The sequence below is a fragment of the Schistocerca gregaria genome, chromosome 2, assembly GCF_023897955.1.
Source record: "Schistocerca gregaria isolate iqSchGreg1 chromosome 2, iqSchGreg1.2, whole genome shotgun sequence".
Classification (NCBI taxonomy): Eukaryota; Metazoa; Arthropoda; class Insecta; order Orthoptera; family Acrididae; genus Schistocerca; species Schistocerca gregaria.
The window spans coordinates 873,583,126-873,607,023 of NC_064921.1; the positions used below are offsets into that span (position 1 = coordinate 873,583,126).

The 23,898-nt window shown below is 38.6% G+C and overlaps 1 protein-coding gene across 8 annotated transcripts in view; it reads right to left on the minus strand.

The window, feature by feature from the left end:
• LOC126335274 (glyoxylate reductase/hydroxypyruvate reductase) overlaps positions 1-23,898 on the minus strand; it is an 88,661-nt gene that overhangs the window by 52,391 nt on the left and 12,372 nt on the right. For all 8 annotated transcript variants that reach the window (XR_007564844.1, XR_007564845.1, XR_007564847.1 and 5 more), the window contains 3 exons: positions 23,055-23,244; positions 12,647-12,981; positions 3,269-3,394 (listed from right to left, as the gene is read on the minus strand). Coding sequence is in view for 3 of the 8 variants with exons in the window: in XM_049998340.1 (XP_049854297.1) it covers positions 3,269-3,394; positions 12,647-12,981; positions 23,055-23,244 (651 nt within the window). In the remaining 5 variants the exon portion in view is untranslated. The remainder of the gene's footprint in view (positions 1-3,268; positions 3,395-12,646; positions 12,982-23,054; positions 23,245-23,898) is intronic.

Genomic DNA, 23,898 nt, shown 5'->3' on the forward strand with positions numbered 1-23,898 from the left:
AACTTTCTTGTTCCGTATCCACTCATCAATCAATAACGGGAGTTTGTACACAGAGGGAAAAAATCACCCTTCATATGTAAAAAATCATGTGTAAAATGTGATAAATCTGTGTGAAACATATTTGATGTGTGTATTTAGGGTGTACAAGCAGATAAGAAAAAAAAAAAAAAAAATTCCCCGATTTCCTGGGTAAAACACACTTTTCTTCCCACGTGAAAATAGACTTCTTCCAAAGCGAAAATGCACTTTTTTCATGATAAGTGACAGTGTACTTTCCATTGGAGCTGTGAAAATATAAATCCTCTGAATGGCAAAGGTTTTATTTTCCAATGTTTCCCAGAGCTTTGGAAAACAAAACACGGCACAGGGGGGGGGGGGGGTATGGAGGGGAGGGAGAGGGAAAGAGAGAGAGAGAGAGAGAGAGAGAGAGAGAGAGAGAGAGAGAGAGAGAGAGAGAGAAAAGAAACACATTTGGGGTAGATCTTCGAGTTGTAGCGACATATGTGCTTCATATTTTCGTATTACGATACACTGCATGTTTTCTGATTACGAAAGTGTGAATTCAAATTCCATCAAACACAGCATTTTAGTTTTCCGAAGCACTGAAACAGAGATTGCAAAGTGCTTTTGTAAGCCAATCATAGCTCATGTCATGTGATCTTGCCAGCACAACACATGATGTAGTCAGCCAACAGCAACATCACTGTTAAGCAGTGTGCACACACAACTAGGAAAAGTTAATGGTTTAAATTAACGTACACAGTGCAGCTACAAGAAAAGTTAAGCTTTCACATATAATATTGATCTTTAAGATTAACAAGCTACAAGAAAAGCTGAGCTTTCACATTTAATATTGGTCTTTTTAGCGTGTGTTACACTTTAACGAATGTGCCAATAAATTTTTAAACAATGACAATGTCTGGTCTTCTGGGCTCGACATTATTCTAACTAGCTGGTACTCTAAGTGTTACTTTAAAATGACAGCCAAATATCTGTGATTTAAGATGTTCATTGCACATTCTCACACGTAACATAGTTCACCTTGTGTAAAAGGAAATTTCCTTTGAAAATGAAGTTTCAAACAAAGCATTTACAATATTTTTCCGCGACCTCTTAGACATGGGTTCATTTCAGCAGCTGCCAGAGAGCACCAGAAAACAGGCATTATTGCGCATTGGCAGCTGTGACAACGTAGGAAGCTCATACGTTTGTACACATATAGCATTAAGAGATCTTACAAGACGTCATAAAATAAATAGGGCATCAGAAGATACCCCATGAACATACAAATTTCATAAACTATACTAAAATGCATAATTTGGCTTAAAAGGACACATTCATACATACAGATTTACAAGGAAGCAGGCCCTAACCTGATATTAAGCTTCCAGTGCACTTTGAGATGCAACTTTTCTTAGAGTACCAGTACTGTATTGTCTCATGTTTGGTTCTTTATTATGGAATAATGCCATATGTGCCAGAAGATGAAAATGTGCAGTTGAAATTCAGCGAACAGTTGAAGCTAGTCAATAGTGTGGAATGAAACACTTCATTTCTGCATCTGCAGAAAAGATCAATAAAATCCACGTTTGTTTAACAAACTGACAAAAATAACTTCATTGTTGTTGACTGACAAAAATAACTTCATTGTTGTTGACTGACAAAAATAACTTCATTGTTGTTGACTGACAAAAATAACTTCATTGTTGTTGACTGACAAAAATAACTTCATTGTTGTTGACTGACAAAAATAACTTCATTGTTGTTGACTGACAAAAATAACTTCATTGTTGTTGACTGACAAAAATAACTTCATTGTTGTTGACTGCCAAAAACATGGAAATAAAATAAAACCAGAATACTGAAACTGAAACATATTTTAGCCTTCTGTAATTACGTGAAGGTATTTTAACTCACTTGATAGCTCCCAGAAACAGAAATACATTTTGTTTTCATTTGATGTGTGAAGTGTAAACGAAGAGGAAGCAGCAAAATCACTAAACACAAACACTAGTCACTATCCCTCTCCCCACTACAGCCCAGACTCCTCTGCGCATGCGCAAATCTGGCAGCTAGGGTGCACTCTAAAGCTTTTCCTGGGTAGCATGACTGCTTCTTGCTACCACTGCAGCCACACTTCAAGTGGCCAGAAGCAGAAGGTATTGCTCATTCACAACTCAACCGCGCATGTGACCACTGGCAACTGCTCAAAACGAACTTCATGTAAACCGTTATGATGTCATGCTCATTGGAAGCAGTTTGCTGTTAATGAAGTGTTCCACACTCTTCATCCTAAAGCCTTTGACACATTTTGCTTTTGGCAGGTGCTTGTGTGTGCATTGTGTTTTGTTGTTGTAAATGGCACATTTACTTTGCAACTTAAACTTTATTTTGGTTTTATTCTCTCGTTTACATTTTATTGCTGCAGTATTATTCTGCAGTAGTGGGATACAGTAAAATTCCTTGTTAGACTATCAGTTCTTACTAGTCAAAATTACAAAAATTTAACTGAGACTCAAACAACAAAAAATTCCCAGGTTTCTCCCAGAGTATGTACACCCTGGTATGTGAACAAAGGCATGCGTACAAGTTAATCCTAAATCTCTGGAACAATTTCAGTTGAATTTGGTACACATATCAATTCAAGCTGGAAGCAAATACTGTAGGGGGTAAGAACAACTGTCCCCTATTGGGGTGAGTGTGATAATGCAGAGAGAGAAGGGAGGACAAGGAGAAGAACAGTGAGAGAATGGAGGAGATAGGCACAGATAGGAGGAGGAGGAGGAGGAGGAGATGAACAGAGAAAGGAAGGAGGAGGAGATGAACAGAGAAAGGAAGGAGGAGGAGATGGATAGAGAAAGGAAGGAGGAGGAGATGGACAGACAGAGATAAAGGGAGGAAGAGAGGGGCTGAGAGATGGGGGAGGAGGGTATGATCAGACAGAGAGGAAACAGGAAATGGACATAGAAAGGGAAGAGGAGGAGATGGGCAGCGAGAAGAGGAAGAGGGCATGGACAGAGAAAGGAGAAAGAGGAGATGGACTAATAGAAGATTGCAATAAATACATACCCAGGCAACACTGTGTTTCTCAGCTAGTGTGTTATAAAACTTTGGAGGTAATTTGGCTACATTTCTGCAAAACATAGTTAATGGTCCCCAATTTTTGTCAGTTTCTTGCTCTTGTGCAAGTTTACTGAAGCAGTCATGGTAGAAAGCAGAAATTGGAAGCCAATTTCCCAAGAAGTATCTTACTAAATTAGTAACATACCACAGTTCCTGAGACTCAGCAAAGGATGGTCTGGAGACAATGGCTCTGGGGTAGTAACATCAAGACCAGCAGCCCAGATTTGTTTGGTCTCCAGTGCTTTGATAAGTGCATCTTGCTTCACCACACCTGCAACAGTATAGCATTCAAATTAGAAAGGTATATAAAAAAGGAAAGCAAAACAACATTAAAACAGACATCATACTGTGATAACCGTAGAAAATCACAATCTCCTTCATTCCTTGGCAGCAATTATTTTTCCATTCACCTTCTACACTACTCTCAAATATCAACAACGAACAGAGATGTTTTTGTGTATTCGTTACGCACTGAACATGTCTCATTTTCCAAAGATTGGATCATTAGCCTATAAAATATTACTATGATTAATAGATATGTAGGGTGTTTTATGACTGTCAGTTTAACTTTTGTTTCAAATGGTGTTGTAGGCATTACAAAACATCTGATGAAAGTAACAAAAAATGACTATAACGGTACATGCAAATGAAAGAAAATATTTTCTACAACTATTACATGGAACTTGCATTTGTTTGAGTATTAGATAATGATAAACAAACAGTATACGTAAAATGGTTAAAGCAGATGAATTCTGCTGTTAGAAGCAAAATTAGGCAACACTCCAAACATTAAGCAAAAATCCAAACTGCAAGTAACAAAATTATCTATTTTCAATATTAACAGTCTGCTTAGGCAATGCATATGACTGAACTTTTATCTCAAAACATATTATTGCCTATGTACTAACAACACATGCACAATGAAGGACCACATTCTTCAACAGTTTTTGGTTAGTCAATTGGCTCTGAGCACTATGGAACTGAACATCTGAGGTCATCAGTCCCCTACAACTTAGAACTACTTAAACCTAATTAACCTAAGGACATCACACACATCTAAGCCCAAGGTAGGATTCGAATCTGCCACTGTAGTGGTCGCACAGTTCCAGACTGAATCGCCTAGAACGGCTTGGCCATAGCGGCCGGGGAGTTCTTGATTACATTTCAAGTTCATATAATATGCTTTTCTTGACATTTTCCCACTGATGCAGAAATATAGTAACGTTACAATATAACTGGTGCACAAGTTGCCCACAAGCAAGTAATACTAGCTCCATTAATTGATCTGTAATAACTTCATTGTGCATTGGGCACTTATTAAGTATAACACACTTAAAATACAAACAAATATTTGAGCACTACAATATTAAATCATGACCATTTTGTTATGTCTATTCTGTGTACATGCTCTCTGTCTTATACTGGAGGAGGAGAAGATAAGTCTACAAAACACAACATCAAGAACGAAGAACAACATTTGAAAGAATCTTTTGAGTGTGTTTTCTCTCAAAATCAACTGTGATGAAAGTCATAAATGCACCACTGACCATTATACATTAAAATAATACCACAAGTCAAATACTGGAACATCATACCTGATAGTGTGGACAAATAAGTTCAAAATGATCTTAAACTGAACAAACATTGAGGATTGACAACCACTCACCTGCATATGAGTACTGGATGGTTTAAAGACACACTTAAAAGATGAGAAACTCTCACTAAATTTTGAGTTTTTCTCTTCTTATGGAAGTGTGTTCATGTAACAAGGATACTGGTGGAGCAAGGCTAAGTGTACTACATGACACCAGCCAAAGTGTCATTTCGCCAATTCTGGCAGTAACATGCACTTCGGGAAGTGGGTTGAGCATTTAAAATTCATTTTTATATTTGTGCTTGCATAGTAACCACAATTTTGCCACTGTAGTGCTGATTATGAATGACCTAAATGAAACAATGAATATTACTCTAAAAAGGTAGAGTGACAACACTTTGTGTATCAGTTTTGGAGAGAAGAGTCAGAAAACGAAATAGCATCCACAGGTGGAGCATAAATTCCTGTTGCAAGGAGAACTATTGGAGTACTTGGAGTGGGGCAGAGACAGTGTAAACCAGCAATGCAGGCAAGTGCTGTCTTCCTCTATTGTGCATAAAACACGATGCACCCAGCGTGTTATGCGTGCACATGCGGGTGGGCACGCGCGCACACATTTGACAAAAGTGCATGAAGAGATTAGGAAGTATTGAATACGTGATTGCTGTGATCACGAAAGTCTTATTATAGAATTACACATTAGATTAATTAAATTAATAGTTAACAATTTCATAGTTAGAAAAGGTTAACTTTATCACATCTACATCAATAGCAATAATAGCATGCCTGTACCCACAAGATAATGTGTATTATGATGAGAAACTACAGCGCAACAACCTAGTTCAACAGGCCGCAGAGGAATTAAAGACATTATCTGCCAGTGGTCATTGATTTAAAATAATGGGTCAAGCTAAAAATTTATGTTGGGCTGGGATTTGAACCCAGGTCTCCAGCTTATCAGTCAATTGCACTGACCACTATGCCATCCAGACACAGTGGTCAGCACAACTACACAGACTACCCTGGAATGCCTCCCATTGGACCAAAGTTGAAAATGTGAGACGGGCCAGGATTTGAACCTGGGTCTCCTGCTTACTTGATAGATGCACTGAGCACTATGCCATCCAGACACAGTGCTCACCACAAACACACAGATTATCCTGGTATTCCTCCTGTCAGATCCAGGTCCTCAACTTAAACTACACACTTCTGATGGAGTGCCCCTGCTCAGTAGTGACATTACTCGCAACATCTTGGTGATCCCCGGAAGAGTTCAAGCTTGGTGTGCATCTGCACTGAAGGGTAGTCTGTACATTTGTGGTGACTACTATGCCTGGATGGTGCTGCAGTCAGAGCACCTGCATAATAAGTGGGAGAGCCAGTAAGCAGGAGACCCATGTTTGAATCCAGGTCAGATACAAATTTTTAACTTATCCCATTGATATACATCAGTGTTCACTGGCAGCTAATGTCTTAATTCCTTTGTGATTTGAGTCACAGTGGCTACAGAATCAAAATAGTGACTGTTCTTTTGGACATGTCTGAATGAACTGCCACCACATATGTATACTGGTTCAACAAAGCTAATATTTAATTTTCACAAAACCATAATATATTTACACAATTAATAGTTTTGTTTAACTTCAATGTTCAGAAGACTATTAGTTGAACAAAATTATGTCAATTGTATACGGGGTGTGAACTAAACTAACCTACATTTAAGTAGCAAAAAATGGTTCAAAAGGCTCTGAGCACTATGGGACTTAACTTCTGAGGTCATCAGTCCCCTAGAACTTAGAACTAATTAAACCTAACTAACCTAAGGACATCACACACATCCATGCCCGAGGCAGGATTCGAACCTGCAACTGTGGCGGCCGCGCGGTTCCAGACTGTAGCGCCTAGAACCGTTCCATTTTGTAGCATTAAATGTTTTCATCTACTATACAAACTTGATTAATCAAAATTTTAGATCAAACAAATTGGCTTACAAATAATGTGATAATCACCAATAATTTTCATTTTCTCTTGTAAACAAATGTCTCATTAAGCAAAGTCTTAAACTTACATGTCACTTTTAAATTACATAGTTTGATTGTTCCTAAATAATTCTCACTTAATAACTACTTTATCAAGAAGTCAGATTTAGAGATCCCTCAATTGTCATCTTTCAGTGAACAATGGTTTTTAACCAAATACCTTAAGTAAAGCTTTGCTATCAAAATGGACAAATGATTAAACTGCCACAAAATGATTATAATGGCAATCAGAGTGAGGAAACAAGTTTGTTTGTGTGGCCATCCTCCGCAACAAGCTTATAAATACTTGTTTTGGAAATCAAACTGCCTTTTCCTGCTGCTAGTTACTGAATTTATCCCATACGTGTTTCACCTTCTCCTGTTCTAAGGCATTATCAGTGGCATCTATAACGATACAGTTTTGTTAGTGATAGAATATCAAACAGTTCACTTCTTCTTCTTTTTTTTTTACAAAAAACCACAAAGTAATTACTTATGACTTGCTGATCTGCGTTTCCTCACATTTGGTATGGAGGTCGCACTCCCACTTTTATCACTGTAATATATTCACATCTTTGCATTCTCGCCATCCACACACTGTTCAGCATGTTTCTCACTGGTAACAGCATTGGGATGGCGAGAACACGAAGATATGAATATATGGTAGTGATAAAAGTGGTAGTGTTACCTCCAGACCAGATGTGAGAAAAAGCAGATCAGCAAATTGTAAGTAATTACTTTTTTTTTTTTTTCCGGGAGAAAGCAAAACACATATGGGATAAATAAAGTAACTAGCAGCAAGAAAAGGCAGTTTGATTTGCAAAACAAGAGTGAGGAAAGTCAACATTGTTTCATGTAGGCTATTGTAATACAACTCACATGAGAAATGGTGCTGGCCAGTTCTGGAGATTCAGTGATAGTCAATATACCACAACACAATACTAAAGATAGAGCAGCTTATCTTGAAACTCTGTGCTGACTTAGCAGTTGTGCAAGAAGATTTAGCATAACTGCAAGTACCAGTTTGCAGTAGTAATGTTAGGGCTAGACCAGTAAACTGGATTACAGTCAAAGATTCCAAATCCAAAGTTTCATGAGATGCTGCAAGTTTAGTAGCTTTAGTTGAGCTACCTCCAATAGCTTTAATGTTTCTGGGACTGCGTACAAAAGCATCCAGACAACCCAAAAAGTTCTGAAGTAGTCCTACAGTGAAGGGGCTTAAGATTGCAAGCTAATAAGGGAAGCATATATGCAAGGGTCACCAATTTTGCACATTTCTAGTACATACTTAGTTGTAGCAAATGCTGATCTGGTATGATGTGCTTGTCGAGCTTTTAAAGTAATTGAGGATCAAAGTTTTGTGAGTGTGTTGAATTCCATATGAAAGTGCTAACTGTTGTTCAGCAACATTGGTACAACCAGCTACGGCAGCAGTCAAAAATTATACCTGTACTGTATTTGAATTTTGTGTCTCCTTTTTCTTTCCTCTTTCTTGCCCTAGTTTCCACAAAAACCTTGTGTCACTACTAAGAATCACTTCTCACGTAAAAAACAACAACACACTCGTAAAACTTTGGAACTCTATTTATCAAAGACACCTGAGAAGTGCATCACACTAGAATGGCATTTCCAACATCCAAGGGTGTACTACAATATGCGAAAAATGAACAACTCAGTGATACATTAGGTGTATGTTCCCCTTGTACATCAGCCATTTAAAAAAAAAAAAAAAAAAAAAAAAAAAAAAAAAAAAAAAAAAAAAAAACAGTTTGGACAAAGCCATGGTGTTAAAGAACACACTTTTTTTATCTTCCAGCAAAATATCATCAATAAAAATTAAGAAATTCTAACATTCATGCAGGAAAACGAAATGGCACATGGGCTGTCAGCTGGTATATTGTGCGTGCCAGAACATGGCTTGAAAATCACTGAAATGGACAGAATGTCTTGACTGGTACATGCCAGCATCATATTACTACATAACCACTAAGAAGCTAAAAAGGAGTGGCTCTACATGAAAAAAACATGAAGTCCCAGGCCTTCAGTTTGATGTGTTAAACAACAGTGAATCAGGAAGCATGCAAACTTGTCCTACTAACAGTTCAGAGGCCCATAGGTGGAAATACCTCAAGCTTCATAAAGCAGCTAGATCCACTCTTAATAAGGTTAGGCTAAGTTAACTGGAGGATGACTGTTTATGCAGACTTGTGACTAAGTTTGAAATGTGCTTTCCGAAGAAACTGACCAGAATCCATTTATGTAGATTACTAAATCTAGGTCCTGGATTACGTCAAGCCTTACGGATTCCTGTAGGACACTAGAAAGGGTCAATTCTCAAATTATAATATTTTGGGGTAACTCAACATTTAGACAGAAAGTATTCACTGCTCAAAAGAAAGTGGTTAAAATAATGTGTGGGGTTCATAGTCGCACATCTTGTAGGCATCATTTTAAAAGGTTGGGAATTCTTACAACAGCCTCACAGTACATTTACTCACTAATGAAATTCGTTCTCGACAACATGAATCATTTTAAAAACAACAGTGACATCCATGATTATAATACTAGAAAAAAGAAAGACTTACACCATCCTTTACTCCACCTATCTTTGGCACAGAAAGGGGTAAAACATGGGGCTATAAAAATTTTCGACAAATTACCAGATGAAATAAAATGTCTGACAGACAGCAGTAATAGCTTCAAAAATAACCTGAAATCATATCTCCTTGACAACTCCATCTATACCATAGATGATTTCTTGAATAGGAATAAATACATGTATAAATATACTTACACTAACTAAATAACCACAGTTTATAGAATATGTACAAACTTACAAGAAATAACAATATGCAACATGTTAAGATGCTGTATAATTTATTTTTAATTGAACAACTAGTTTCAGTCCGAGACCATTTCCCAGCACCTGTTGCACAACGTTATACATATAGGACAAATATTTAAGACCTACAAATTGTTGTTAATATCATGTGCTACACAAATATATCATAAAACAAATGTCAAAATATATTATTTATGAATAAATAATATAAAATCAATACCAAGACAAGACAGTACTCAAACAGGAAAATCTATGACGTCAAAATGTGAAAAACTGTGTCAGTGAAGAACTTCACAAGAAACAAACCTAATGCTTTCTTAAAGAACAAGTATGTACTGCATACTTAATTTTGCACAGACATTTAGTGGGTGTATTTTTCAATGGGTGTTTGATTTGACTAATGATTTCATTAATGAGGAAACTTCAAAAATGAGATGGCAAGAAACTAGCTGCTGTCTCTTACAATTGTATTTATAACAAAATTCATGAACAAATCATATCTGAACATAAATTTTATGACAAAGTAAACAACCTGACACATAATGCATTAAGGATGGGGAGACAGATTTGTTACATAAGGTTTAAAACACAATTTTTAGATAAAATTTAATTTTTCTACAACTCCATTTTTAGTAGCTCCAATTTAAAACAGCAACCGATATAGCAAACATTAACACTGCTGACCATAGCATTATGACAGGTTACATTGCAAATATCATAAACAAACAAATTAATAACCAAAAGTTAGACAAAACTAGTGCAACTGATAGGATAGAATTTGCTAATGAAGCCACAAATAAATTAATGGCTCACAATGTTATAGTAGTTGAAACTGACAAAGGTAACTCAACTGTCACTGTGTGTAAGTCTGGCAACACAGAAAACATGTCAACATTTTTTTCCAAGATAAACAAAGTTGGTGTCAATATACTAACAGTTGTAAACTACAGAGGAAGCCCTGATCGTCTGTTGACCAGAAATTATATATAGTAAAACTTGATCAAAGTGGAATGTGTATAATTTGGAAATCTGCCTGAACTGTACAAGTAACTCAGTCCTGATGCACTCAGTACACTTTAATAAGCTCATTTTTTGTATAAAGAGAAACATACATAATGCAGAAACGGAATGCAAATTTTAAGACTTACCGGTAATTAATAATTCATTGTATAATGATGAAAAGTGCTTATACAGTACTACTGTATTACAGTATACATTAGTTATTTATGACTTCACGAGGATGCTACTTTTAACACAAAGACTATACAGCCTTTACAATGCTGTTAAGTGGCGCGAAAACCAAGAAACAAGGTTTGGCACAACATGGGGCTCCGGGTATGGACACCAAACTGCACCACTCTGGGCAACAACAAACAAGTGACATGCAGTGTCAGTACATTAAAGGAAATGGTTCATTCGCCATCACTCAAAATATACTGATCCCAGAATCTGTTTTTGATAGTCACTTAAAATGATCAAATTAGTAATGAGTTCCTTCCATTTCTGCATCCACAATACACACCAGTCAAACAACATGTACATTGTAAGAACAAACAATGGAAAATCCAGGATAGATTTTCATAATTTTGTAAATTGTAGGAAAACACACGACAGGTGAACCTTAATTCAACAGGGCTAAGGTGGACTTTACTCAATTAGACATGTACACAATAGTATTGTTTCTTTTAGTGCATTGAAAATTGAAGAACAGCACATTATGCTATTTTCTACACTAACAAACATGGTGGCAGTCATACTGTGAAATTCTGTCAGTGGTGAATCCCACTGTTGGCCATGCTACAGCAATGATTATTACAGTCAGCTCCAAGACTCAACTTCCATGAATACATCATTAAAAATCTGACTGTTGTCAAAACAGCTCATGCCAGCACTCGACTCCCATGAACATATCTCTTGAAATCTAACTGTTGCCAAATGGGCATGTGGCAATTTTAAATTCTTATTCATTATAATGGAGGATTTTAATATCAGACATGGCTGATCATTGTCTGCAACTGCGTAATAATTTTATTTGGCGACGATGGAGTTCATATAGCCAACAGTTACAGGTGGTAAAAGTTTATTCTTTGCTGGTTCCAAATACACATTTCCATCAGAAATACACTGGAGTAATTATAACTTGCACGCAAAAAGTTGGCTGGTCACCCCAGGGGCAAAGCTGGATGCAGGGGCAGATAAACTTGTCATTTCTGGCTGAGGGGACATAATAGGGCTATCCTTGTTTGTTTCCCAGTGCTGACAATTCATGGACATTTGTGACTCTCTCAGATTAGCTGCTGTGGTATAAATTTCAATGAAAGTACAATTGGTAAGTGAATGGGCATTATAATGCTGGTTATCTTTAAATGTTGTATATATTTTTAACAAGGAACATGAAAGTAAATGAAGGCTGTTGTAATACCTCACATCACAAATGGTTCAAATGGCTCTGAGCACTATGGGGCTTAACATCACATCACAATGAGTAGAAGAAAAATAACATTCAAAACATTTTTGATCACGCCTCATTCTGCATAAAGCATTTCAATATAAGTACAATTACTGCTACTAATCGATTAACCAACTGCTCACACAGATAACACACCACTTGCTCCTGGCATTTATAGTGTCATGACTTGGGGGAACTGAGGGTGGCATCAATAAAACACTGAACAGTTGACATGATATGTTCCAAATGGCACCAAGTTTTATTACTATAGTTAGTTATTGGAGGCTCATAGCATACTAATTTATGTAGATTACCAAATAATAATAACACGCCGTCCCACAATGTCAGTACTGGCACTTGAGGAAAAAAATTTTGACAACTGATTTGATTCACTTGTGCAGACACTGTGTGCATTCCCAAAAGATGTAAATTTCAAAAATACCATATGTAAACTACAAAATTCATCATACCACTGGAAATTTGTAACTATGCTGGTTCAGTCCACAAACCTGAAGATTTGATTTCTTGATGGGATCTACAGAACACTTTGAATGAATCAGTTTGCAGCAAATAATTTATCTCTAGGGCATGATGTTAAGGGAACAAGTGTCTAAGCTTACCACCACGACTTGTATTGATAAAGACTGCAGAAGGTTTCATGACTGCAAAAGCTTTCTCATCAAACATTTCATGAGTATCTGTAGTTAGGGCACATGTGACAACCACAAAGTCACTTTCTGCCAGAAGATTTGTTAGCTCCGGGCAGAATTTTGCACCAATATTGTCAGGATCTCCATGGTCAGATCGGCCCCAGTAGAGTGTGCGACCAACACCAAACGCCACTAAACGTCGAGCAGTAGCACGCCCAATACGCCCATATCCAACCATGCCTAAGGTAGAACCCTTTAGTGCTGGTCCACACATCCACAATGGTGACCAAGGTCCCCACTGGCCTCTGTTAACAAGAGCCAAATGGTATTTCAGTATGTGATCCCTTCCTGTGAACATACAACATTGAAATGATGCCAATATTTAAAAAAGGATATCAGATGTCAATATAATAAAAAACAGACAATAAATGTTGAGACACTGTAACTATTTCCCTTTTTTTAAGGGTCTACAGATCAGTCTAACTCTGATCACCATAGTGTTCTGGTATTCCCTGCTTACTTCGCACACACATTCCCATTCAGCATTCACTAGTGTTTCCAAAATTGTTACAAATGCTTCACATTTTGGAAAAGCTTCCAATGTTTCAAATGAATGTTATAAGTAGTCTAACAAACTTACATGTATGTATGAAAAAATAAGTCAAGAACCGATTTTACTTCCCCCAACAGGTTAATAACTGAAGTGTAATTCACATTTTGCTTTTATACAGTTTGACTGCAAGAAATGCACTATGCATGTCATAGTGGTGGATGAGCTATACTGCCTCCCCCTCTTACCATTTTTCCACAACAACACAATTCAGTGAAGTCATTAACAGAGGACATACTTTTGTTCCCATGTAATATATTACAAAATTACTGACTGAAGTGTGCATGTTAAGTTTAGTATAATGTTTGTGATGGTCTGGGTGACATTCAATATGTAATTAAAAAAATAGTGTGAAGCCTGGTGTCAATTCCTAGTGTGTCCTTACTTGGGTACAACACGAAGGGGGCTCGTAACAATATCCTAATTCTGGACAAGACAGGGTATATCATCATTAACAACAATACACCACTGGGGAAAGGAAATATATGGAACTTATTGCTTAAAATTCCAGGGTGCACCCACTGATTGGCTCTTGAACTGGAAATACATACTGTACATCTTCTCAAAAGCTGATTTTGGTGCTGAAAGCATCAGAAAATTAGCTTATCACGCATACTTCCATTGTTTGATGTCATATGGGATAATTTTCTTGGGGAGTTCCACACAGACACAAGGTATTAATAGCACAGAAACAGAGTTGAAGAGGTCATATCTGGTGTCCATCCTCAAAATTCAGATAGGCAACTGTTTGAAAAATTAAGCTTACTAACAAAAGCCTCACAATACATTTACCCTCTTATGAAGGTTGTTGTGAAAATCAGGCATTATTTGAAAATAGTATTACTGATTTGCACCAAAGCCTTTATCAATATCTGCCCCTCTAGCACAACATATTTGGCCCATTACCTGGTAACTGTGGTTCGGGCGAATCACTAGGGGGCAGTGACACAGGTGCTTTGCGAGGATAAAGGAGTCTGCTTGAGGGTCCACTGCATTACTGTGACTTGTGGGTGACAAAAACTGACTGCTCTGTGTAGCACCTGAGTGATTGGCTTCAGCAGTGCAGCCCAATTGGAATACTGAAGCAAAAGTGTAGACCATTAACAGGCCGGCTACTCTGTCGGAAGTGGCTGTTTGCTTCCTGCTTAGTAAGCAGAAGGTCATGGGTTGGAGTCCAAGTCCTTGAATTCGCTGTCTTGTCTAGTGGTCAGGAGGCTTGTAGTGGTTTTAATTTCATACAGGAACAATGTGGAAACTATGGTGGGCACCTGCTTTACAGCCATCATGTGACGCAGAGTTGAATTTTGGAAAATATCTGTGCTCTGCCACAAGGTTCCACCATCCCCGTTACTGAGACAACTGTGCTGTAATATGGTGTGGTCCCGACCTGTTTGGGCACAGTGCTAATATTCTATTCTTTTAATAAGCAAGTGTGTTACTGCTTGCTAAATTTTTATAAAATTCTGTCACACGTATGGCAGAGGTTTACCTTGTCAGTACACATGCAGTAGGCTGGCGAGCCAGACACTGTTTACATTGTATATAAAGTTACACGAGGACAATGGCTCTGACAGAAGTACTGCACACATTTATTATTACTTCGGTGTTGACTGGTATTTATATTTTGATTCTCGTGACCCCTCACACTGGTGGCCATTTGGTGACTGCTCCTTGGTGTATTAATAATTTTCTGTTTTGTTGACTGAAGACTTAATATTTTATATGCTTTGTGTATTTTAAATTCTGGTTTGATTCTGTGTGCTCCTTGAAGTAGTATTTTAAGGCTTAAAGACTTCTGGTGTGTACAGGCAGCCTCTTACTGCCTATGGGCCTTGACATTGTAAATAATCTGAAATCTTAGAAGATAGCCCAATGGAAGAAGACCTTGTTTCCTGAAGGTTTCTATTCAAGAGCTGCTTGCTATGTTTTGGTGACTCATTTGAAATTTAGTTGGCCACCTAAGGCAGATAGTTAAATTATGATGTTCTTTGTTTAGGTAATTTAAGTTGAAGCTGTCACGGCTGGTTGCCAAATGCTTTTTGTTTAAATTTTTCTTATCTTGGTTGCCAACTAAGGCGAGCTACTAACTGTAATTGTTTTAAAATTGTATTCAAATACACTGGTTGTTGTGAAGGTACTTAGTTATTTACTGTGTTTCTTTATTCTATTAGCTTTTACAGCAGCTAATAGTTACAATTGTTTTTCATGTTTTACTGCTTGTGCCCTCATTATTCCGAGTGTTTACGAGAGCCTTTCTAAAGTGTCCTCCTGGAACACTAAGACAGCTAAAGCTGCTTGTTGTTTTTGATGTTTTAAACCAATTGAAACAGTGTCAATTTATTTGATCCAGCACCTTACTACTCACCCACCAAGCTCACTACTATTTCACTCCCACCAAGCTCCCTACTATTTCACTCTCCGTAGAGTGTGGTTATGCTACAGTGGCAACAATTGTCTTGCCTAAGTATACTGCTTGTATCAATATTATGGAAAGAAAACTTGCTACTAACCATATAGCAGAGATGCTGAGTTGCAGATAGGCACAACAAAAGGACAGTCACAAATAAGGTTTCGGCCAGCAAAGCCTTCATCAAAAAGGCCTTTTAATGAAGGCTTACTTGTGACAGTCCTTTCGTTGTGCCTATCTGCAACTCAGCATCTCCACTATATGGTGAGTAGCAATTTTGATTTTCATAGTATTGTTACATTCCACCCTGGATTTTCCATTGTTTGATTTATGCTGCATGTATTTTTGATTTCACATTGTTCTAAAGGTGGAGTAGGCCATGGGCTGGGGTAGTGTGCTGGGGATTTCATACCCAAACAAAAACCAGCTCCAATACCAGCTCACAATATGGGACTTGCCAGTGGAGGGAAGTGAGCATGGCTGAGTTAAGTCTACTACTGCATGGTGCACTGAACCGCTGCCTGAACAGAGGTCTTTAGGATCCAAGCACATCTGTATCATTTAAGTAAGCACATAGTGTATAGTGAATGCTTATGCCAAGTAGACTCGCTGCATTGAAAAACTGCAGGGAAAAATTAGTCAGTTACGGCCTGACACTAGTTTGCTGAGTTGGGAAGATAGTGCAGGGGGAGGGGGTGGGGGTTGGGGGTAAAGGTTCCCTTCACAGGCAGGCTACTTATGAGCATGGGAGTGAGGGATCGGTAGGAACTATGAAGGAAGGTGGACATTATTTAATATATAGTCATGAGTGATTATATTGTAGAGCTATCATGGTTGATAGCTTGTTTGCAGAATCAAGATGAGGCTTTGCAAGTTGCCAACTCCATCATCTTTTGAATTATCTATTCCTTAACTCTGGGAAAATTAAGCAGAATTACTACAGATGCTTTTCACAAAGGGGAGTAGTCGTCAAGTGGGTTCTGCAGAAGCTTGCTAGAGGGAAATTTGTCGAGTACTATTTAGAATGTGCTGGCCAGCTGATATTTTTACTGATGTCCAAGGCCACAGGGAGCCACTTGTGATATATTGAGGAAATTAGGGTCGCGACGTCGGCCTTTTACTTTCGTATACCGGAAGTAGAGGCAGTCAATAATGTTGTGGATGGTATGCCTCCATAGGACCAGCCTCATATCCTTTTGGCTAATAAGCCTGAAATGTTGCTGACTTTACAAACTGGTGGCAATAATCCAAAATGTGCATTTTAGTGATGAAAGTGTGATGGTAGTCAGTATAAGTCAGAGCTGCTTGTAAGTGCCCCACTGCTCAAGTGCATTGAAGCCGAGGGCAACTGATAATATAACATGTTGTTGATGCAGTCAGTCAGGTGCAAATGTCTCCAGTGTCATGGGACTGGGTGAAGTGGAGCTGACACCATGAAGATGGCAGCCCATGGTACGAGCATATGGGGACTGCTTAAAGCCTGTAGTGCAGTGAAAGCAGTTTCTATATCTAGTTAACCTTTTTTTGTGCTACTTTGAATAACGATTACATTTCAAATTTCCTGGACCCATGTAGTAATATATCTCTGCCTTATTACATGTGGTGTAACAGTCTCCTTCAAATCTGTAAATTACCTCCTCTGAAAATGATACACATGCACTGTTGGACCATTAATGTGGAGTTGTTAACTGTCTTAGGGAAAATGTTTATTGATATAAGGTTTTTTTTTTTTTTTGAAAATATGTGGTGTACTTTAAGATTATGTTAGTATGAAATTCATGTTCAGACGTCAGGGTGGTAAGAAATATGAGTTATGAAATCACAACTACCCTCAAAGAGTGTGTAATGTTAAAGAGGGTCTATCTTTGATGTGGCACATTTGTGCAAAGAGCAGGCTAAGGTGTTAATGGAAGTATTAGAGGAGTCTCCTGATGTGCTTACCAATCCTGCTGAGAGCAAGTACTCAGTTTATGAGTTGAAGGCATTGGATGTCCTATTCGGGCTGGAAAAATTTAAATCTTACCTGGAGCATGAACCATTTTGACTGTAAACAGATAACCAGGCCATGACCTGTATTTTGGCTAGGCCCCATGTGACTGGAAGGGTTACTAAATGGGCAATAAGGATTTTGGCTTTTCCATTCGAAGTGAGGCACATCAACGGTGAGGGTAACTGAACAGCTGATGCCCTTAGCCCCATGTTCTACCACGAACCTGAAATTGCAGAACACCCACATGGTACTGAAGAGCAGCAGTGTGTTTCCGCAGTCCTAGAGGAGATTCCAGGACTATTCAGAAACCTGAGAGAAAAACAGGATGCAGATGTCCATTAAACAACAAACAAGGTACAGTAAGGAGGTGCCATGGTACTCACTCAACAAGGGCATGCTCTATTATGGCACACACTGTGACAGAAATGCAAGATATGTCTCCCATGGTTGTTTTTTGTTGATTGTCCTCTCCTCCCCCCCCCCCCCCCCCCCAATCTTTGGATACATCCACCATTCATTATGTGGGGGATATCTAGTGGTTTATAAAAGTCACAAAGCTTAAAGAGCATTTGACCTGGCCGACCTCAAATAGCGATGTAAGGAAGCTAGTCAACCAATGTCAAGACTGTGAGATAGTCTAAGCCTGACCACAGTACCTATTTGGGTGAGCTTAATTCCAGTAGGGCAGGGCATCCAATGGACAAAATTATTATCTATTACCTGGGACCTCTACCTCACACCAAGCAGGGTATGTACTGGTTGTGGTTGACGCCTTTGCACATTTTGTCTGGCTGCACTCAACAAACTTCAACAGCGCCAGGTTTACAGCTATTTTCGGTATTTTAATTGGATAGATAAAAAAATCTACTCACCTAGTGGTGGCAGAACACACACATAAAAGATGATTGTAATTGGCAAGCTTTCAGAGCCAAAGGTTCTTTCTTCAGGCAGAAAGGTTTAATGGGAAGGAAGAAGGGTGAAGGAAAAGGACTGGAGAGGTCTAGGAAAGGGGTAGATTGTGAAAAGCCACCCAGAACCACAAGTCGGGGAGACTTAACGCATGGGATGAGAAGGGAAGACTGATTGTTGGGGACAGCATCGGACAAGATTTGGAAACCTGAGAGCTTAAAGGTGGAAGACAGGGTAATATGCAGACAGATTACTGCTTAAACATCATTCATGAGTTAATAAGAGTGAAAAGCTAAGTGCATTGTACATAACAGAGGTGGGAGGGGGGTGAAAAATAGATGGGTAAGACAACAAAAGATGTAGAAAACTAAAACTGAGTGAAGCAAAGAGTAGTTACAGTGAAGAAATGCTGAGACAGAAGAAATTAATATAAATTAAGGGCAGGTGGGTGGTGAGAACCAAGGACATGTTGTGGCACTGGTTCCCACCTGCAGACTTCTGAGAAACTGGTGTCTGGGGAAAGAATCCACACGTCACGTGTGGTGAAACGGCGCCAAGATCACGCCTGTCATTTTGTAGAGTATGCTCTGCAACAGGATATTGTGAGTTACCAGTACACACTCTCTACCTATGCCCACTCCTCCTAATTGATAATTTGGTGGTAGTCATGCTGATTTAGAAGGCTGAACAGTGTTTACATAACAGCTGGTACATGACGTGTATCATTTCACAGGTGGCTCTCCATTTGATAGTACATGTTTTGCTAGTTACAGGGCTGCTATAGGTGGTGGTAGGAGGATGCATATGGCAAGTCTTGCAGCAGGGATGATCATGGGGATAACAGCCATAGTGTAGGGAGATGGGTGCAAGAGCATAGGGTCTGACAAGAATATTGTCGAGATTGGGAGGGTGATGGAAAAATGTTCTAGGTGTGGTGGGCAAAAATTCAGACAGAAAGGGTCTCATTTCGAGGCATGATTTTAGGAAGTCATGGCCCCGTTGAAGCAGCTGATTAACACACTGCAGACGAGGATAATACTGAGTCACCAGTGGCGTGTTCCGAAGTTGTTTTTTTGGAGGGATCAGCAGTACCAGGATTGGATGTGATGGCCCAGGAAATCTGGTTTCTAACTAGGCTGGTGGGGTAATTACATGCAGTGAAGGCTGAGGTGAGAATGGTGGTGTACTGCTGTAAAGAGCCTGCATCTGAAGAAATACGTTTGCTTTGGATGCCAAGGCTATATGGAAGGGAATGTTTGACACGGAAAAGATGGCAACTGTCAAAATGTAAGTACTATTGTTTGTTTGTGGGTTTAATGTGGATGGAAGTGTGTAGTTGGCCTTCAGTGAGTGCGAACTCAACATCAAGGAAAGTGTCATGAGATTCGGAACAGGACCATGAGAAATTTAATTGGGAGAAGGCATTCATAGACTCCAGGAATTTTAACAGGTCAGCCTCCCCATGAGTGCATATGGTACATATGTCATCAATGCATCCTTTTCCTTCACCCCTCTTCCTTCCCCTTCAACCCTTCTGCCTGAAAGAGGAGCCACTGACTCCGAAAGCGCACCAATTACAACATCTTATGTGTGTTCTGGTGCCACTTGGTGAGCAGATTTTTTACCTATCCAATTAAATTATTTTGTTAATAATCGATTGGTTTCATTGTTATATTTTCAGTATTTGGAGCACCTAAGGTGTTGGTGAGCAACAATACTCTAGGCTTCTCGAGAATTTAGGAAACTCTGCTTCAACAGAGGTACATCTCATATGACTACCAGTCCCATTTTCCACAACCAGGATTTCTGAAACAAGTTAACCAAAACCTGAAATCTGCCAGAATCACCTTCCACACCCAGTCTCAGGCCAAGTGAAATCAATCAGTTGGCTTAAATTTGTGCTTAATACCACTGTGGATGAAACTCGCAGAATCACTCTAAGTTATTCGCATTTCCTGTTAATTCAGGTATATCTAACATGTGGTCAATCAATGACCTCCTCTCTGGGGACAGCAATCTGAAGGGCATTAGGAAAAATTGGGAGGTGACCAGGAATAAAATTTGTCTCGCACACTGGAGGGAGGCATCCTGGTACAACATGGCCAGGTGCCTGGTCTTGTTGCAGATTGTTGATGTCATTCTTGTGAAAAATGTCTGGTACCAGCATACAGGTAGTCAGAAGGTGACTGCCAAAATGTTGCCTCATTTTGTGGGGTAGTACGATGCAGTCAAGATGATCTCCCAAGTTAGCTTCCTGGTCCACCACCACGCCCCCATGAAACAGATTAGAGCAGGCTTAAATCAGCTTAAAGCTACGTCTGGTAACCAGCTTTGAGATGTACAAGAGCTGTTATCAATACCTGTTGCTGTGTCATAATGTCTTTGGCCCATTGTCTGGTAACTGCTGCTCAGGTATCTCGTTAGAGGACAGCAATGTAGTGCTTCATAAGGATAAAGGCTCACACATGAGCTACGGCAACAGGGTTGGTTGAGCATCCACTGAGGTACTGCGACTTGTGGGCGACATGTTGCTGATGGCACCACGTAACGTCTGAAGGACTGGCTTTGGCATCTGAGTCCACTTGGAGCATTGAGGCAACATGTAAATTGTTAAGAGGGCAGCCACACTGAAGTCACTGCTTGTTTGCTGCTTGGACATAGTGACTAGTAATGGAAGATTAGAAAATCCCTGTGTTCTGCCATCCTGGTTACTGAGCACAATGCGCTGCTGTATTGTGCGGTTTTGACCTATATGGGTGAACTGATAATGCTCTGTTCTTTAATAAGCAATTGTGTTACTTCTTAGTTCTGTCTCACATTTGTCGGTGGGTTGCCTTGGCAGTATACTTACAATAAGCTGGCTAGCGGATACTGTCAATATATAAGCTATTTTATTTGTATGTCAGGCCAGTGGCACTGACAGAGGTATTTATCATGTTCATTATTAGCTGGCTTTCACCTTGTTCCATGATACTTCGGCATTAACTGGTGTTTGTATTTTGACTCTTGTGATCTCTCATACTTGCGGCTGTTTGATGCTTTCTTCTTAGCATATTCTTCATTTTTTATTTTACTGTCTGGAGACTAAATTATAAATTCAGATTTAATTTTGTGTAGCAAAAGCTTAAAGACTTTTTGAGTGTTCAGGCAGCATCTTACTGTTTATGGAATCTGTGTAAGGAATCTAAAAATGTTAAAATATAGCCCAATGCAGGGCGTTATTTCCTAAAGGCTTTATTCAAGAGCTGCTTGCTAAGTTTTGGTAGCTCATTTGAAACGCTGTTGGCCACCTGAGACAGATATTTAAATTCTGATGTTCATTTAGGTAATTTAACATGACTACTGTCACGGCTGTTTGCCATATGCTACTTTTTTTATTTTATAAATTTTGCTTTCCTTGGCTGCTAACTAAGGTGAACTACTAATTATTACTGTTTTAAAATTGTATTTAAACACATTACTTGCCGTGAAGGTTTTTAGTTAATTACTGTGTTTTTTATTCTATTGTATTCTAAGCCTACTGTGATAGTTACAACAGGTATTCATATTTTATTCCTTGTGCACTCACTGTTCTGAGTGTTTGCCAGAGCAGAAAAGTTGACAGGGTGTAAACTGCTTTTCTAAGGTGTCTGAATGGATCATTAAAGAGCACTAAAACTTCTTTTTGTTTATATGTTTGATCTTATTGTTAAATTAAAGTAACTGAAACTGTTTCAATTTATTTGATATAGCACTTTATCACACACCAACCTAGCTCCCTACCATATAAAACAGCATCAATAAATATAATATCAGGAACACAAATAGCCGCCCATATCCCAACTTAACCTTATTCTTGTACATAAAGGAGCACAGTACACAGCCATGAAAAATGTTTACCAACCCCTTCCACAATTAAAGGTGCTGGCAGATAATGAAAGTATTATAAAATCAAATATTTTTGCTTGACAACTCCATCTACTGCATATATGAATTTCTGAGCAGATAGGATGTACGTGGTTGGATTACATTTACTAAATTTCATTGTAGCTTAAGATTAAAACAAAACAAAAATCAGTTATGTAAATTACGATTATGTAGCCATGTGTATTTTCACAGAGCAAATATATCTTATTTGTGAACATTTCAACAGGTTCCACAACATGAATATGATCCACAGACCATGCAAAAGAAACACTTTGAGGAATGAATCACTGACAACTGTGTATGGACTGGTCTACTAAAAAGGAAGACAAAGAAACAGGGCAATAATTTAGCAATAACTGGAGAACCAAGGACTTTTATGGATGATCAGTTGCAGCTTACTGTAATGCTTTCAGAAAGACGGAATGAGCGAGATTATTAGACACAATGTCAACAATAGAGTATGTAGAAGCAGAATCAGTTAATGGAAAAATACAATTTAATGGCAATTTGCTTTTTTGCTTGCACCAAAATATTTACGGTTCAGTTCCAAACTTACTTCAGTATTTCATTGTGGCTCTCAAAGAGTCGTCTGGAAGTAGCAAGTAGTAAGGCAACAGTAAGATCAGCCACTGCATCAGTGAGAACATCTGGAGTATACCCAATTTTGATGCCACGCTTCTTGACTTCATGTACATCAATATGATCGTACCCTACAGACATTGTACCAATAACTTTTAAGTCTGGCCCTGTAAATAAAGAAGCATTGCAATTAATAGAGAACACAAGTTTATTTTTTAATTTTGAATAAATATTCTATGGTTAAACAACTGTGATTAAATCCTCCTACTAGATAAAACTGAAGAGTAATGCAACTTTCTTGGCAGGACAGCACTGCCATAATAAAATAACTTAATTTTCCAGAAAAATTTGCTGCTTAATATCAATATTTTCCCGAATATGCTATCCTTTCAACATTTTCCTGTTCACGGATCTCTGTCATACTCTATTGCTAAAAACATTACAAATTAAAACGTAACACCTGCATTGAAGAGGTTCCATGTTTTCCCAATTCAGCAGCAGATTCTGCTGCTATAGCTGGAGTCACGAACGCCGGGTCGAGTTTAGGTTTGTCCTGTGCACCTATGTCGCATGGCGTTCTCTAACAGCCAATGAGCATTCAGTAGTGTTCCGAGCGCTTTACTGTGAATGTTATGTGCAATACCAGCATTATACTCGATCGTAGTGAGTTTTTTTTTAATGAATTTTTATTCCATTTGTTGTGAGTTGTCATGACTGATGGCGTTGCTAGCATAAAATCCTACACCAGCAAGTGAAAGACATAATTTGCGAGATACACATTTTCATTAGGTGCAAAGCACGTGTATGCGCATACCCCAATT